The 13,325-nt window shown below is 34.2% G+C and overlaps 2 protein-coding genes across 3 annotated transcripts in view; one reads left to right on the plus strand and one right to left on the minus strand.

Annotated features, from left to right (window-relative positions):
• Positions 1-800, minus strand: part of htt (huntingtin) — a 54,468-nt gene extending 53,668 nt beyond the window's left edge. The window contains exon 1 of the mRNA XM_074175638.1: positions 783-800. Coding sequence (XP_074031739.1) covers positions 783-784 — 2 coding nt within the window. The 5' untranslated portion in view covers positions 785-800. The remainder of the gene's footprint in view (positions 1-782) is intronic.
• The window catches only part of LOC111509038 (uncharacterized), a 38,178-nt gene that overhangs the window by 4,370 nt on the left and 20,483 nt on the right, over positions 1-13,325 (plus strand). For both annotated transcript variants that reach the window (XM_074175640.1, XM_074175639.1), the window contains exons 2-7: positions 66-222; positions 1,828-1,858; positions 4,687-4,801; positions 5,644-5,840; positions 6,240-6,369; positions 11,899-12,089. In XM_074175640.1, the coding sequence (XP_074031741.1) occupies positions 175-222; positions 1,828-1,858; positions 4,687-4,801; positions 5,644-5,840; positions 6,240-6,369; positions 11,899-12,089 (712 nt within the window). In that variant the 5' untranslated portion in view covers positions 66-174. The remainder of the gene's footprint in view (positions 1-65; positions 223-1,827; positions 1,859-4,686; positions 4,802-5,643; positions 5,841-6,239; positions 6,370-11,898; positions 12,090-13,325) is intronic.

Genomic DNA, 13,325 nt, shown 5'->3' on the forward strand with positions numbered 1-13,325 from the left:
TCATGTCTAATCAGGATTAGAGCATCATTTTATCTATTGTATCCTCTAACTATGTCGCTTTTCAGTTTTTCAGAAATGTTTTCACCAACTACTATGGCGGACCGGACAATAATATAACACCTGGTGGATGTTTTCATTGAATGTGTTTATGAAAGACCGAAAATAGAGCAAGTGATGTTTGTGCTAGCAGGGACCTTCATCTTGATTGCGGCATTTACAGAGGTGGGTCGTATAATTGATTTCAAATTCGCAGAAGCTTTTTTGATAAACTAAAATCTGTTCTAGCAATATATTCAGTTTAAGAGCTATATTATAGGAACAGCCAATTCGATTTTATTTCAGAAAGAAAAAGCTAGGAAGGCTCAGCAGGTGTTACAGTAATTCAAAAAAATTATCGTATTTTTTTCGAGAAAGAAAAGTTTCGGCTCTCTACTTCATCTTTATAAAAAAATTGAAAAATGGGAATCTTCCAAAGGAAGGAAGAAAGTAATTAATGTCAAAATAAACTCTTTACGAAGATTTGTAGATCATACAAAAAAATAACTTTGAGACATAAACTGGAAGAAAAATCCATCTCGAAACAACTATTTTCGTATAAATATTGAATTACACGAAAGAAAAATAGTATGGAAACAACTGATTTTATGTTAACATTGATTTATATAAAACATACTTTTTCCTATTCAGTTTGTATTCCAAACATTTGTTATGAAATTGAATCAGATATCATTCTCAGGATTCCTACACAATACCGTATAAGAAAGAGGTATACTTTCACTTACATTCGATGTTTCGGAATAAGACACTTGTCTTATTGCCTCTTCAGCACTAATCTGGATAACAACACAAGATGAATCGTTCAATTCATTTATAAAACTACGACTTTATGTCACGAATCAGTTAAATCTACTCATGTCATCGATGACAGTACGTAATGACATTCAATGGCTTATTTGATTTAATCCCAGCCTTTGGAATATTATTTAAATTGAAGGGGATATGTTTTTAGGAGAAATCAATTTTTGGGAAATAAAGATTTTGGCTTTCTATTTCTCGATCTTTACACAAAAAAATGAAAATGTGTGAATCTTTCAAAGAAAGATTGCGATCAATAAATGAAATGAATTGCAGGGAATGGGTTAGTTCAATGAGTAGGGAAACAAAAGCTGAATAGCCAGCCCGACATAATATTTGTCTTATTCATTCTGGTCTTTTGCCAAATCTTGAAAAAAACTGAATATTTGGTTAGACGATTTGTTTAGCTGAAACATCGAATATCAGTCATGTTATTCCTTGTAAAAAGTAGTTCTATAAATAATTACACAGATATAGTTGAATACTCGACTGAATAGGTATTCATAGAGATAGATTGTGGCTTCTTTGGTCTACTTGAAAATTTTCACTGAATAGTTTACAAAATTCCAACACGTGTTTCACTATGCAATCACTTCTTCAGACTCGTTTAATATTAGTATTAGTGCAATTGAATACCGAATACACCTGTAACAATAAGGACATATACAGAAATGTATTGTTAATTGCAATTTCCCAGAAGTACTTTTAGGTGAGAAAAATTTGTGAGTGTATATGTATTAACATCATTTATTGGATATTGGTGATTATTTATCTCTTATTTGAGTTTACTTTGATTCAAACAGATATTTTTTATTGCGGAGATGAAATAATCTAAAAATTCGTCATTAATATCGATGCTACTTATAGCTTTATCAAAACGTGAATATTATCACTGCTAGAATAACACCTGCATGTAACCCTCGATCATAAATAATGAATCTGATCTACTGATATCATTTTCCTATTTTCCAGGTTGCGTCCCTCAACAGCACCATATCGCCAGGTAAATATTATGCCTTAATAATTTATAGATATAAATTTTTGTTTGTTAGCTATCGGATTAACTGATTTCGAATCATCATCAAATAATTCACCAGTCCATATGTTCGATGTTTTTTTGTGAATGAATAAGTAAGCTATCTATAGTTTTTTATTACCATGAAGTTTATGAACAATAACAATAATTTAATAAAATACGCAATCCGGTGTATTGAATACCTGTTCATTTCCAATAATACAGTCAACATTATGTGACGAAAAGAATATACCAGGTGCCCAAAAAAAAACCTTCACTATTTGCTACGTGGTAACGGCCTCACTTGATTATTTCTTAGAAAAACACTGCAGCATCGGAGCTCATATTATTCATTTTTTCAAAAGACAAAACTCAAGCACTACAGGAAAATGCTCTCTCAGAGCAGTACCTGTGCGAAAGTAACGATTCACATTGTAATTGAATCGCTGGACATTAAATCCATTTGGAAAAACGTTCTCAGGAAGTTTATTCCACATAAACGCAGTTCTCCAGATGAAAGTGTTCTTATACAGTGAAGTTCGAGGTGTACTGAGTCGAACCTCAAAACGATGAGCAGCAACAGTCCGTCGCGTGTTTATGACATGTAACGCTCTTGGTGGAATGAAATGTGCCAAGTCACTTGAACACTTTCCGTGAAAGAGAGACAAATCTCCAACCCATCTTCGATGTTCCAGCCTATCAAGGTTGAACGTGATGTTCGCGTCTCCAATCAGGCGCATGGCTCTTTTCTGGATGGAATCCAGCAGCTTCAGGTTATGCTTAGAAGCGGAGCTTCATACATATGTACAATACTCCAAAGAAGGTCTGATCTGAGCTTTATAAAGCATCAAAAGTTGCTGAGGTGTACACAGTTTTCTGGGTCAGAGCTTTTGAGAAGCAACCTTTGCAATTGCAGCGACATGATTGTGCCAAGACATATTGGTGTCCATTTTAACCCCCAACAAACTTATCGAAGCAGAAAGCGGAATTGTCTGACCTGACATTATTGTATCCGGTTTGGAGACATTTATTTTTTTGGAGAAAACCGATGCCTGGGTTTTTGTGGCCTGGTTATTTTCACCTCAACTTGAAATCACTTCTAGATCCTTATCAAGATATGCAACCTTCTGCTGCAGATGAAGATGTGCCTCAGTAGCCGATGTCGTGGAATCCAAATGGAATGACGAGACAAGTGTGCTGTCGTCAACAACACAATATATTAGATTGTTGGTTTTTTCCAATAAGTCGTTGATATACAATAAAAGAGATTTGAAGAAAATATGGATCCCTGGGGAACACCAGTGTTGATGGTGAAAGTTTTCGAGAGATATCCATCGATGGACACTTGTAGGGAACGTTTTTTTTCACAGGAAATGTCTTCAGAATGAACTCGGTGAATCATATTTTATTTGATTTTTAACCACATAACTTCAATATAAATATTTTGAGAAATTTAAAAATTAAGTTAGCTGCTTAAATTGGAGAAACGTTAAAATATAAAATATCAATAAATTAGTATAAGCTATACATAAATGAAATAATCGAAGGTGGAATCTGAATTAAATAGCAAGATTTGTAAAATAATTTCAATATCCGTGGTGTTTGGTCGTGAAAAGCTGAAAATTGATAGTGTTACTTGAAAGCTGAAAAATTATTGGTGTGTTGAACATCGGTCGGTAGCCGGGTGGTTCGAGGTGGATGCTTTGTTCACTCAGTCAGTCGGCCGATGTGTGAGTCGATGGTTCAAGCCCCAGGCTGAACGCTAGATTTTCACTTGCTATCGCCAAACCCGTGTTAGGAATCACATGTTAAACGGTAAGACCTCGTTAGTCCTTAGCTCTCACAAGTTTCGACTTCTGCGGGTTGTAGTTCGTAGGGGTGTGATAGCTGATAAACGAAAAAAAAATATTTCAAACATATTTTATACACATTGTTTTTTAAACATCATAAGACCTAATGATATTTTGTCGAATAATGATCCAGAAGTGAGAAAAATTGCATTTAACGATAATATTCGATATTCAAAAGCTCCTGCTAGACCGGCTTGAGCACCTGTGCATTAGGGGAGTGGTCTAAGACCTTTTCAAGAGGTTTCTAAATGGCCGGACACAAAAAGTAAGTTATGGAATCCTTTTTGAACACTTTCAAGTATATCGTTATATGAGGGGACCAAATTGTGGAGTTGTATTCGATTGTTGATCTAACAATTGCACAATACAGTGTGTCCTAGCTAAAACTTGTCACCACCTAATCTGCGATCGTGAATAAATTGAAAATGGCTCAGACCCGTCGATGTTTATTTCAAGGGGAAACACTTTCACCAAATACATCGTCATTGTGTTGTCAACCCTCTCATCCCTAGCAGTCCCTACTTCAGAATTTTCAATGGGATTACTATACTTGTGATACGTCATTTTGATGGAAATTCAATCCCAAATCGAGTTTTAGCTGAGACACATTGTATATGATTTCAAGAGAGAAATAATTTCTCTGCAGATCTAAGAGTGAAACGTAACATTTTCAGTACTCTGAAGTAACATTTGCAATACGGGGTTTGAATAACATTTTTGGGCCAAGAGGCCAAGATTCAGGATCTTTGATTGTATTTGTTGTTTCCATTTTCGATTGCTTATTTCATATGGACTATTTACAGGATTTTTGTTTAGGAGTAAAGTAAATTTATGACATTCGTCTATATTCAAGTTTTCATTGAATTAGCCGCATTGTAAAAAGAATGTTTGTGTTTTTGTTAGTTAAACTATTCATTGATTTGTTTTTTGAATGAATCATTCATGATTATAATCAATATTTTTCAGATGAATGTGAACCAATACTGGAAATTATTGATGGAATACAGAATTCAGAAGACATTTACGAAGTGAAATATACAAAAATGAAAGATAGAGAGTGCAAATTTAAGAAAATGGAGTTGTAAGTGAACAGTAATAATGAGATCAATATTATTCTTATATTAAATTGAAAGGGGTATATTTTTGGCAAATAGGGGGTTTTGGTTTTCTATTTTTCCATTGTATTCATACAAAAATGTGGGAAATTTCCTTTAGAAAGGAAGCTAAAGCTCTCCATCATTATATTATAGCGTATGGAGTTCACAATTACCTAGCTAGAGATTTTCAAAATTATAGGGTTATGAATTTCTACTCATTTCAGATCATTCGTAATAACCTATAAAATTTTTAATTTCTGCTGAAATCTACGGAAAAGAAAAAAACAATGAATCAAGGACATCAAATGCTGCTTGCTGGTGATTAATCGAATATCTGATCATTTTTATGCAAGTTTGGGTTGACCAAATATTAATTTTCAATTCGTTCTGGTTAGTAGATACGACTGCAGATTTTTTTTCAGTCGAATGTTGAAGTAAAAACTATTGGCTATTTTTCTAGTTGATTTTGCTGATCAACTTCCCCTTTTTTAAATTTTTTGTCAGTTGATTATCGGATTTTTTGCCATGCCCTGTTATTTTTTCTCAAGATGTTCAGTTAGCTTAAGAAAGAGTTCCAAATTGTTTGTTACTGCTTTTTTATATAAAACCTTTCACAATCTGAAAAATGAATAAAATACAGCTTCTTATAATTGGTGCGAGAGTTTTCAAGGAAACTTTGGGTTTTGAAAACGGAAAAAGATTGTTTTCCGTTTTTTGGGATGATTTCTTTTCAAATCAACTTTGTTATTACTGTTGTTAATGTCTCCAAAAATATCCCAACTTTCGTCATTACATTCATTTTTAATTAACCACAGTCGTTTGTTAGTATTTCAGATAGAACCAATATGAAAGTTCCTGCTGACTTTATGAAATTGGATTACGGCCAACAAACACTTTTCTTTTGGATAAAAAGTTTAAATGTCAACGAATCCTATACACTCAATATCACTTATGGTACATCTGGGGATGAATTCACAAACAGCACCTGCACATTTAGTATTTTTTCAAGATTCATAAAACATGGTAATTCAATTTTTATCAAACATCTGATTTGGTTTTTCATACTTCCTGTAAACTGCTTTAGGTCGAATAGTTTGTAGTAAAAAAAAAGCTTTTTGCATTTTACTTCTCCATAAATGAAAAAAATAAATAGAAAACTTCCAGAGAAAAAAATGTTTCCATGTTTTGTTTAATGATGGGGAAGTAGAAAACAGAAAAGCTTTCGTCACAAAAAACTTATCTGTTCTAGAATTTTTTCAGGCTATTCGTTTGTTTTTATAAAGTCAAATGGGACGAGAGACACTCAAAAAAAAGTTTTTTTTGAATTATCTATATCTCTAGATAGAAATGAATTAATATATTTGATAGGAATTATTTCTTATGCAAATTATATTAATTATTATACTGTCACATTTTTTTCAGATGTTACAAACCAATTTGAGTGTGACCCACTTTTGGAAATAAAGAAACTTTCTCAGATTTCAGATGGAACCTTAATAGCACAATATACTAAAAAGCTGGATACTGAATTGAAAATAGTAGGAATGCAGTTGTGAGTAAATGCATTCAGTCTTAAATATTTTCCTGAAAAATGATGAATGTTTATGTTCTTTGGATATGATTGTTCTTTAAGAGATTGTGTTTTTTTAACATTTAAATATCTACAAACTAATGAATATATGATATACCGGGCATTCCAACGAAAACTTGACCTACCCTGTAAATCATAAACGGACATGTAATCGAAAATTTCAAAAAGCACGTCAATTTTTATTTCTAGAGGGACCAATTCTGATATAAAAATTATACTCGAAACTTCACTCCTCTGCGGTCAGCAACTATCACCACTATTTTTCTCAATGGCATGTGGGGTCGAGTGATATATCAATTGAAACGTCTTTTATTCCTCTATTATCTCTGTCATTTTTTTCGAAATTGGTTCATTCGTTATTAAGAAATTGAATGTTGAAAGTTTTATTTAAAAAAAAACAGAAAATTCGCTGTCGTTCATTTCAATGATGAAATCAACAACAAATAATAATAATGGAAACAAAATCAACGGATAAATTGTTCAAAATGACCTTCACCTAGTTCCATACAATAATACGTCTACTCTCGAAAGCGTTCCGTACATTATTGCAGGTCTTCTAGATTTGTAGGCTTAGTAGAGTACACTTTCGACTTCAGGTGTACCCACAGAAAGAAGTCCACCGGTGTGAGATCAGGTGATCCAGCTGGTCACTTCACTGGACGTATTGGAAAACGTTCGTCCAAAACCTGTCTCACTCGAACATCAAAATGTGAGGGTGCACCATCCCGCTGGAATGTCATTTCATTTTCTATTAAATTGTTATCATTTTCCAAAATTAGTGTAATTATAGGATCTACAGAGTCTTGTATCCTTAGCTCGCACAAGTTTCGACTTCTGAGGGTTGTCGTTCGTAGGGGTGCGACAGCTGGTTAACGGAAAAACAAATTTTAAACAGATTGTAATCTATTTAAGTATGTATCTCCATTGAGATTACCTTCAATGAAGAATGGTCCATAAATATACCTACCGAGAATGCCTGCCGAGACATTTAATTTTTATGGAGTTTGTGAATATTTTTCCATCACCAAATGAGGATTTACATCGCTCCAGTAACGACAATTATATCTATCTACTTCACCATTCAACATGAAAGAACTTTCGTCTGAAAAACATGTATTTTATAAGATTAAGACTTGATCTTCTTCTTTGAAGATGATCACTTGGTGATCGAAACACGTGTTGAGGTGTTAAAAATAACGATTTGGTGTTGGGAAAAAACTCCAAGTAATATTCTTTACCTACTCTTTGTTCTGCGACAACTAGATTCAACAAAAACTTCCAGCGCAGAAAAAACTAACAGTGTCATAAACTAACGTTTACTACTAATTAAATGAATTTTACAAATCTAGACAGAGACCTGCGACAGAGAATTGTTCGGGAATGCCGATTTTTGACTCCGGACATGTTCAATAATGTAGGTACGTGTAAGGAACGCTTTCGAAAGTAGACTGTATTATTGTATGGAACTAGATGAAGGTCATTTTCAACAATTTATCCGTTGATTTTGTTTCCACTGATATTATTTATTGTTGCTTTTCTCATTAAAATGAACGACAACGAACTTTCTGCTTTTTATTAAATAAAACGTTCAACATTTAATTTCTCAATAACAAATGAACTAATTTCGAAAAAAATTACGAAAGTGATAGAGGGGCAAAAGAACTTTCAAATGATGTATCACTCGACCCCCATGCCTTTGAATAAAATAGGGGGCTAGTTGCTGACCACATGGGGGTGAAGTTTCGGGTATGATTTCCATATCAAAATTAGTCCTCCTAGAAATAAAAATTGACGTCTTGATTGAAATTTTCGGTTATACGTCCGTTTCCGTCAAGTTTTCGTTGGACGGCCTGTATATGGTATTAGGTTGCTTCAAAAGTTTTGTTGCCTGTCGTTTTCTCCTTTTTTTAAATCAGTAGTTGACTTTTCGTTTTTCTTTCCGTTTTCACATCTTCACATTTTCATATCGTACCAATTATTATTGAAAGTTTTCCGTGAAGAGGAAAATGAAAAGTAAGCCATAAGCTGTCAGGATGAAAATTTAGTGCTCGGGATTCGACGTTTATGCTTGGTCCTGATTGGGGAAAGTTCTACCGGCGAAAAAATTACCGAAGTGCTTGAAAAGATGGTAGTCGGCTGGTGAGAGGTCTGGAGAGTATGGTGGGTGAGGCAGAATTCGACGTTCAATTGGTTAAACTTCTCCTGTTAGCGTAGAGGATTAACTTTTCATCATACGCGTGACGATTTGGGGAACTCACTTTACGAGCTTTTTGATATTTCCAATACATTTTAAACCATCAAAAACCGCATGGGAGCTGATGTCCAATTCGTCCGCCACCCCATGCATCGATTGTGATGAGTCAGTGTCCACCAGGGTCCTCGAATCCTCATCTTAGTTTACCGTAGGTTGACCACTTCGAGGCTCATCTTCGTGGCAAAAATCTCCCGAATGAAATATCGCAAACTAACGTCAAACAGTGCGTTCATTAACACTATCATTGCCAAATGCCTGGTTAATTTTTAGGGTTGTTTCGGTAGCTCAAAAATGCTTATTGACATCATACAGGCTGATTCACGGTGGATGGCACATTAGACGTTTCTGGTGAACCAGACAACGGATCACTTTGAAAATTTAATGGAGGGCATATTCGGACATTCTCTAGCCAACTAAAATATTTTCGACAATGCGGTGTTGCCGCTTCTATTAGAAAGCAGTAGCAACTTTGATTTTTCAAATGGAACACTCTGTATATAATATTATTTTTGGAATCTCCAACAATTGCCCGACAACTTTTCTTGATATTTCCCTATACCTATCTGTTACCGTTTTCGAAATAAAAATTAATTTCAATTTTTTTCTTCGAAAATCATGACTTCTAAAAATGCCGATATCTTTTAGTTAAGAAGTACTATGATATCGAAATTTGGTTTGGAGTTAGGTGATACTTGGACACTTCCCACACGTCAGCCTAATCTCCGTTACTTCAATACAGGGTGGTAAAAAAATACAGTTTTTTCGTTTGCTTGAAAAAGTTGCTGAAATTTGATTATTTTAAATGGAACACCCTGTATATTATTGAAAATTCGGAAAGCTGCTGAAATTTGCGTTCTTTCTATGTATATCATACCTATACCTAACTAGTCAAGTTTCAGACTTATGAACATTTATTTGTGAAAATGTCCCTTCAGAATGGTATTTCCATTCGGTATTTGGTAAGCAGGCCATGATTACTATTTGACAGTAGCGTTGTGACATTCTCCTAATAATATCGACATTTTCGTCACTTCAGAAGTTGCAAATACCTTCAAAACAATGGAACAAAACTATTCAAACGAAGTTCTTATGAATTTGTTTATTATTTTTGGACAGTGTGACAAAATTATCAGTAGAACATGTAGAAAGTTCAATGAAATGTATCCGAATCTACCACCGCCAATGAACCTCAAGAAATTTATACGAATTCAGAACAATTTCAATATGTTTGGATAAACTTTAAAAAAGCACCAAGAAACTTGAAATTGGAAATATTGATATGAATAATAATAAAAAAGTAAAACAATCATGTGGAATACTTCAAAATATGTTCGAATCGCTGGCCGTTCATTTCCAAGCACTTTAAAATGCGGGTGTTGACTGTTTTCGTGGTGGCAGATCTGATTTCATTGGGATCCAAATCTTCAAATGTTTGGGCAATCCTTTCAAACAATTCATCTCTCGAACGCACGGGTATTTTGTAAACTTTTTCTTTAAACATTCCCCACAAATAAAAATCTAATGGATTAAGATCGGGTGATCTCGCTGGCCAATTCCATGGTCCCAAGCGCCTCATCCACCGATCGTCAAATAGTCTATCCAGTTCTGCGCTCACTTCTCTTGTGCAATGTGCAGGAGCTCCGTCTAGTTGGTACCAACAGTTTCGATAATCTTCGAGTGGCAGATTATCCACGAAACTGTCTACAGTATTCTCCAAAATATTCAGGTAGCTTCTGGATGTTAATGACTCCTCGTATATCACGTACCTCAATTTGTTGTCCATCAACATGCAGAAGACATTAAAACTAAATTTTTCTTGAAATCCGGCTTCTTTTGTGACGTGAGGATTTTCACTGGACCAATAATGACGATTTTTTCTATTGAAAATCCCTTCTCTCGAAAATTTCGATTCATCAGTCCAAATAATTTTATTTAAAAAAAGTGGATCTTCTTGAATGCGTGTCAACAACATTTCGCAAAATTCTACTCTCTGTTGAGGATCTTGAGGCTTCATTGCTTGAATTTTGGTGAATTTATAATCATGCATTTTATGTCTTCGCAAGATTCTTTGAACCGATGAATATTTTATACCCAAATCTTCTTCAGCACTTCTTATCGATGACTCGGGAAATGCGTGAAAATATGCTAAGACATTAATCTGGTTGTCTTCGAAAGTTACGGGTCGAGGCAAGTTTCTTGGTGCTTTTAAAGTTGATCCAAATGCATTGAAATTGTTCTGAATTCGTATAAATTTTATTGAGGTTCATTGGCGGTAGATTCGGATACATTTCATTGAACTTTCTACATGTTCTGCTGATAATTTTGTCACACTGTCCAAAAATAATAAACAAATTAAGAACTTCGTTTGAATAGTTTTGTTCCATCGTTTTGAAGGTATTTGCAACTTCTGAAGTGACGAAAATGTTGATATTATTAGGAGAATGTCACAACGCTACTGTCAAATAGTAATCATGGCCTGCTTACGAAATACCGAATGGAAATACCATTCTGAAGGGACATTTTCACAAATAAATGTTCATAAGTCCGAAACTTGACTAGTTAGGTATAGGTATGATATACATAGAAAGAAATCAAATTTCAGCAACTTTCCGAATTTTCAATAATATACAGGGTATTTCATTTAAAATAATCAAATTTCAGCAACTTTTTCAAGCAAACGAAAAAACTGTATTTTTTTACCACCCTGTATTGAAGTAACGGAGATTAGGCTGACGTGTGGGAAGTGTCCAAGTATCACCTAACTCCAAACCAAATTTCCATATCATAGTACTTCTTAACTAAAAGATATCGGCATTTTTAGAAGTCATGATTTTCGAAGAAAAAAATTGAAATTAATTTTTATTTCGAAAACGGTAACAGATAGGTATAGGGAGATATCAAGAAAAGTTGTCGGGCAATTGTTGGAGATTCCAAAAATAATATTATATACAGAGTGTTCCATTTGAAAAATCAAAGTTGCTACTGCTTTCTAATAGAAAATATTTTAGTTGGCTAGAGAATGTCCGAATATGCCCTCCACTAAATTTTCAAAGTGATCCGTTGTCTGGTTCACCAGAAACGTCTAATGTGCCATCCACCGTGAATCAGCCTGTATAGTAATACGCTGAAAGTAGGCAAAAAATTTAAATTTGTAAAAAATGACAACAGACAAAACTTTTAAAACAACCTATAATGTGAAAAAATGTTTTTGTAATCAACCTTATATTTTCTTCTAGCGTTTCAGACAGAAATGGTGCCAAGTTTCCTGCTCATTTAACTAATGTGGCTAACCACAACAAGTCTATGTTCTTTTCTATAATAGATTTGGATTCCAACGAGCCGTACACACTCAATATTACATATGAATATGAGTTATGCACATCCAGCACATTTTCGAATTTTACAAAACGAAATAACGTCATTCAAGGTACTATCTTTTAACATCCACAGGTCTGTGTTCTAGAAAGATTCGAAGATTACGATCCGCATAAATTCACCGGAATAAAATTTGTCGTTTCATTTGAAAATATTCTGCTGAGATAAAAACAATTAAATCAAATCACAAAGAAGCAAAATAAACCAGTAAACGTTGAAAATGTTCTTATAAAATAGAAACATTATCACTCGTCATGAATATTGTTAAATCAGTGAAATTTGAAATCACACCTGTTTTGAATTATTGAATGTCTCCATTATTAATAAATTTATTTCGAATGATTTCTGTAGACTTCAGAATGTACGTATATTCAATAAAAGTAAATACGACTTCGTAGTTATACTGTGGTTGTACTATACCCAATATAAATAAAAATTTGCAGGGTGGCAGCGAATCTCAATGGGCTAATAGATAACTTACTGCCAACTTGTCCACTATTTTATTTAGGAAATGAGGAGAAAAAAATGATATATTGCTTTCATTTGTAGGATATAAAAACACACTTTCCAGAATATTTCAGTATGAATGTAAAAAGCAATTCATTTTCTGATTTAATGACCCACAAAAACTGATATTTATAAACGCATTACGAACTACATCAAAGATGATCAAATTATTGAATATTTTTCTGGGTGTTCAACCGTTCAATATTTCCTATTTTTGACATTTTTCCAATATCTTGGATGTTATTATCAAGAAAATTTGCGATTAGTGTTTCGTGTTGGGTGCACAATAAAATGTACGTTGTTGTTTCTTCATTACTATACTTTGACCTCCCAACTGACCTCCCTGTAAACTTAGATCAGGAGCGAGTCTACAGAGGAGATGGATGTCGAGTTTACGACTCCAACTGACCTCGCTGTTAATTTAGATCAGGAGCGAGAGCTTCTCAACTCTCCAACTCCTGATACAATACCTCATTATTGATGAAACAGCAGAGCATATACTTTGTGCCTGCTCTGATGGGGACCGAATCAGGTTTTTAAAGTTCGGCAGAGCCGTACTCTTACCATCTGATCTGAAAGACCTCTCACCATACAAACTAATCGGCTTCGTTGAGAAGCTGGGTTTATTTGGTCAAGTGTGAATAGGTGTGAGCCACAATAAACCCTTGCGGGTGGCGGTGTGGAGGGTCAAATAGACCCACTCACTTTGGAGCTTACCTTACCTAATCTACTTTGAGTAATTGGTACATTTGCTTCATACACTCCGCGAAAATTTTACTAA

Source organism: Leptinotarsa decemlineata, unplaced genomic scaffold, assembly GCF_025532065.1.
Source record: "Leptinotarsa decemlineata unplaced genomic scaffold, Ldec_3_MD MMD2_tig00001064_RagTag_RagTag, whole genome shotgun sequence".
NCBI classification, from domain to species: Eukaryota; Metazoa; Arthropoda; class Insecta; order Coleoptera; family Chrysomelidae; genus Leptinotarsa; species Leptinotarsa decemlineata.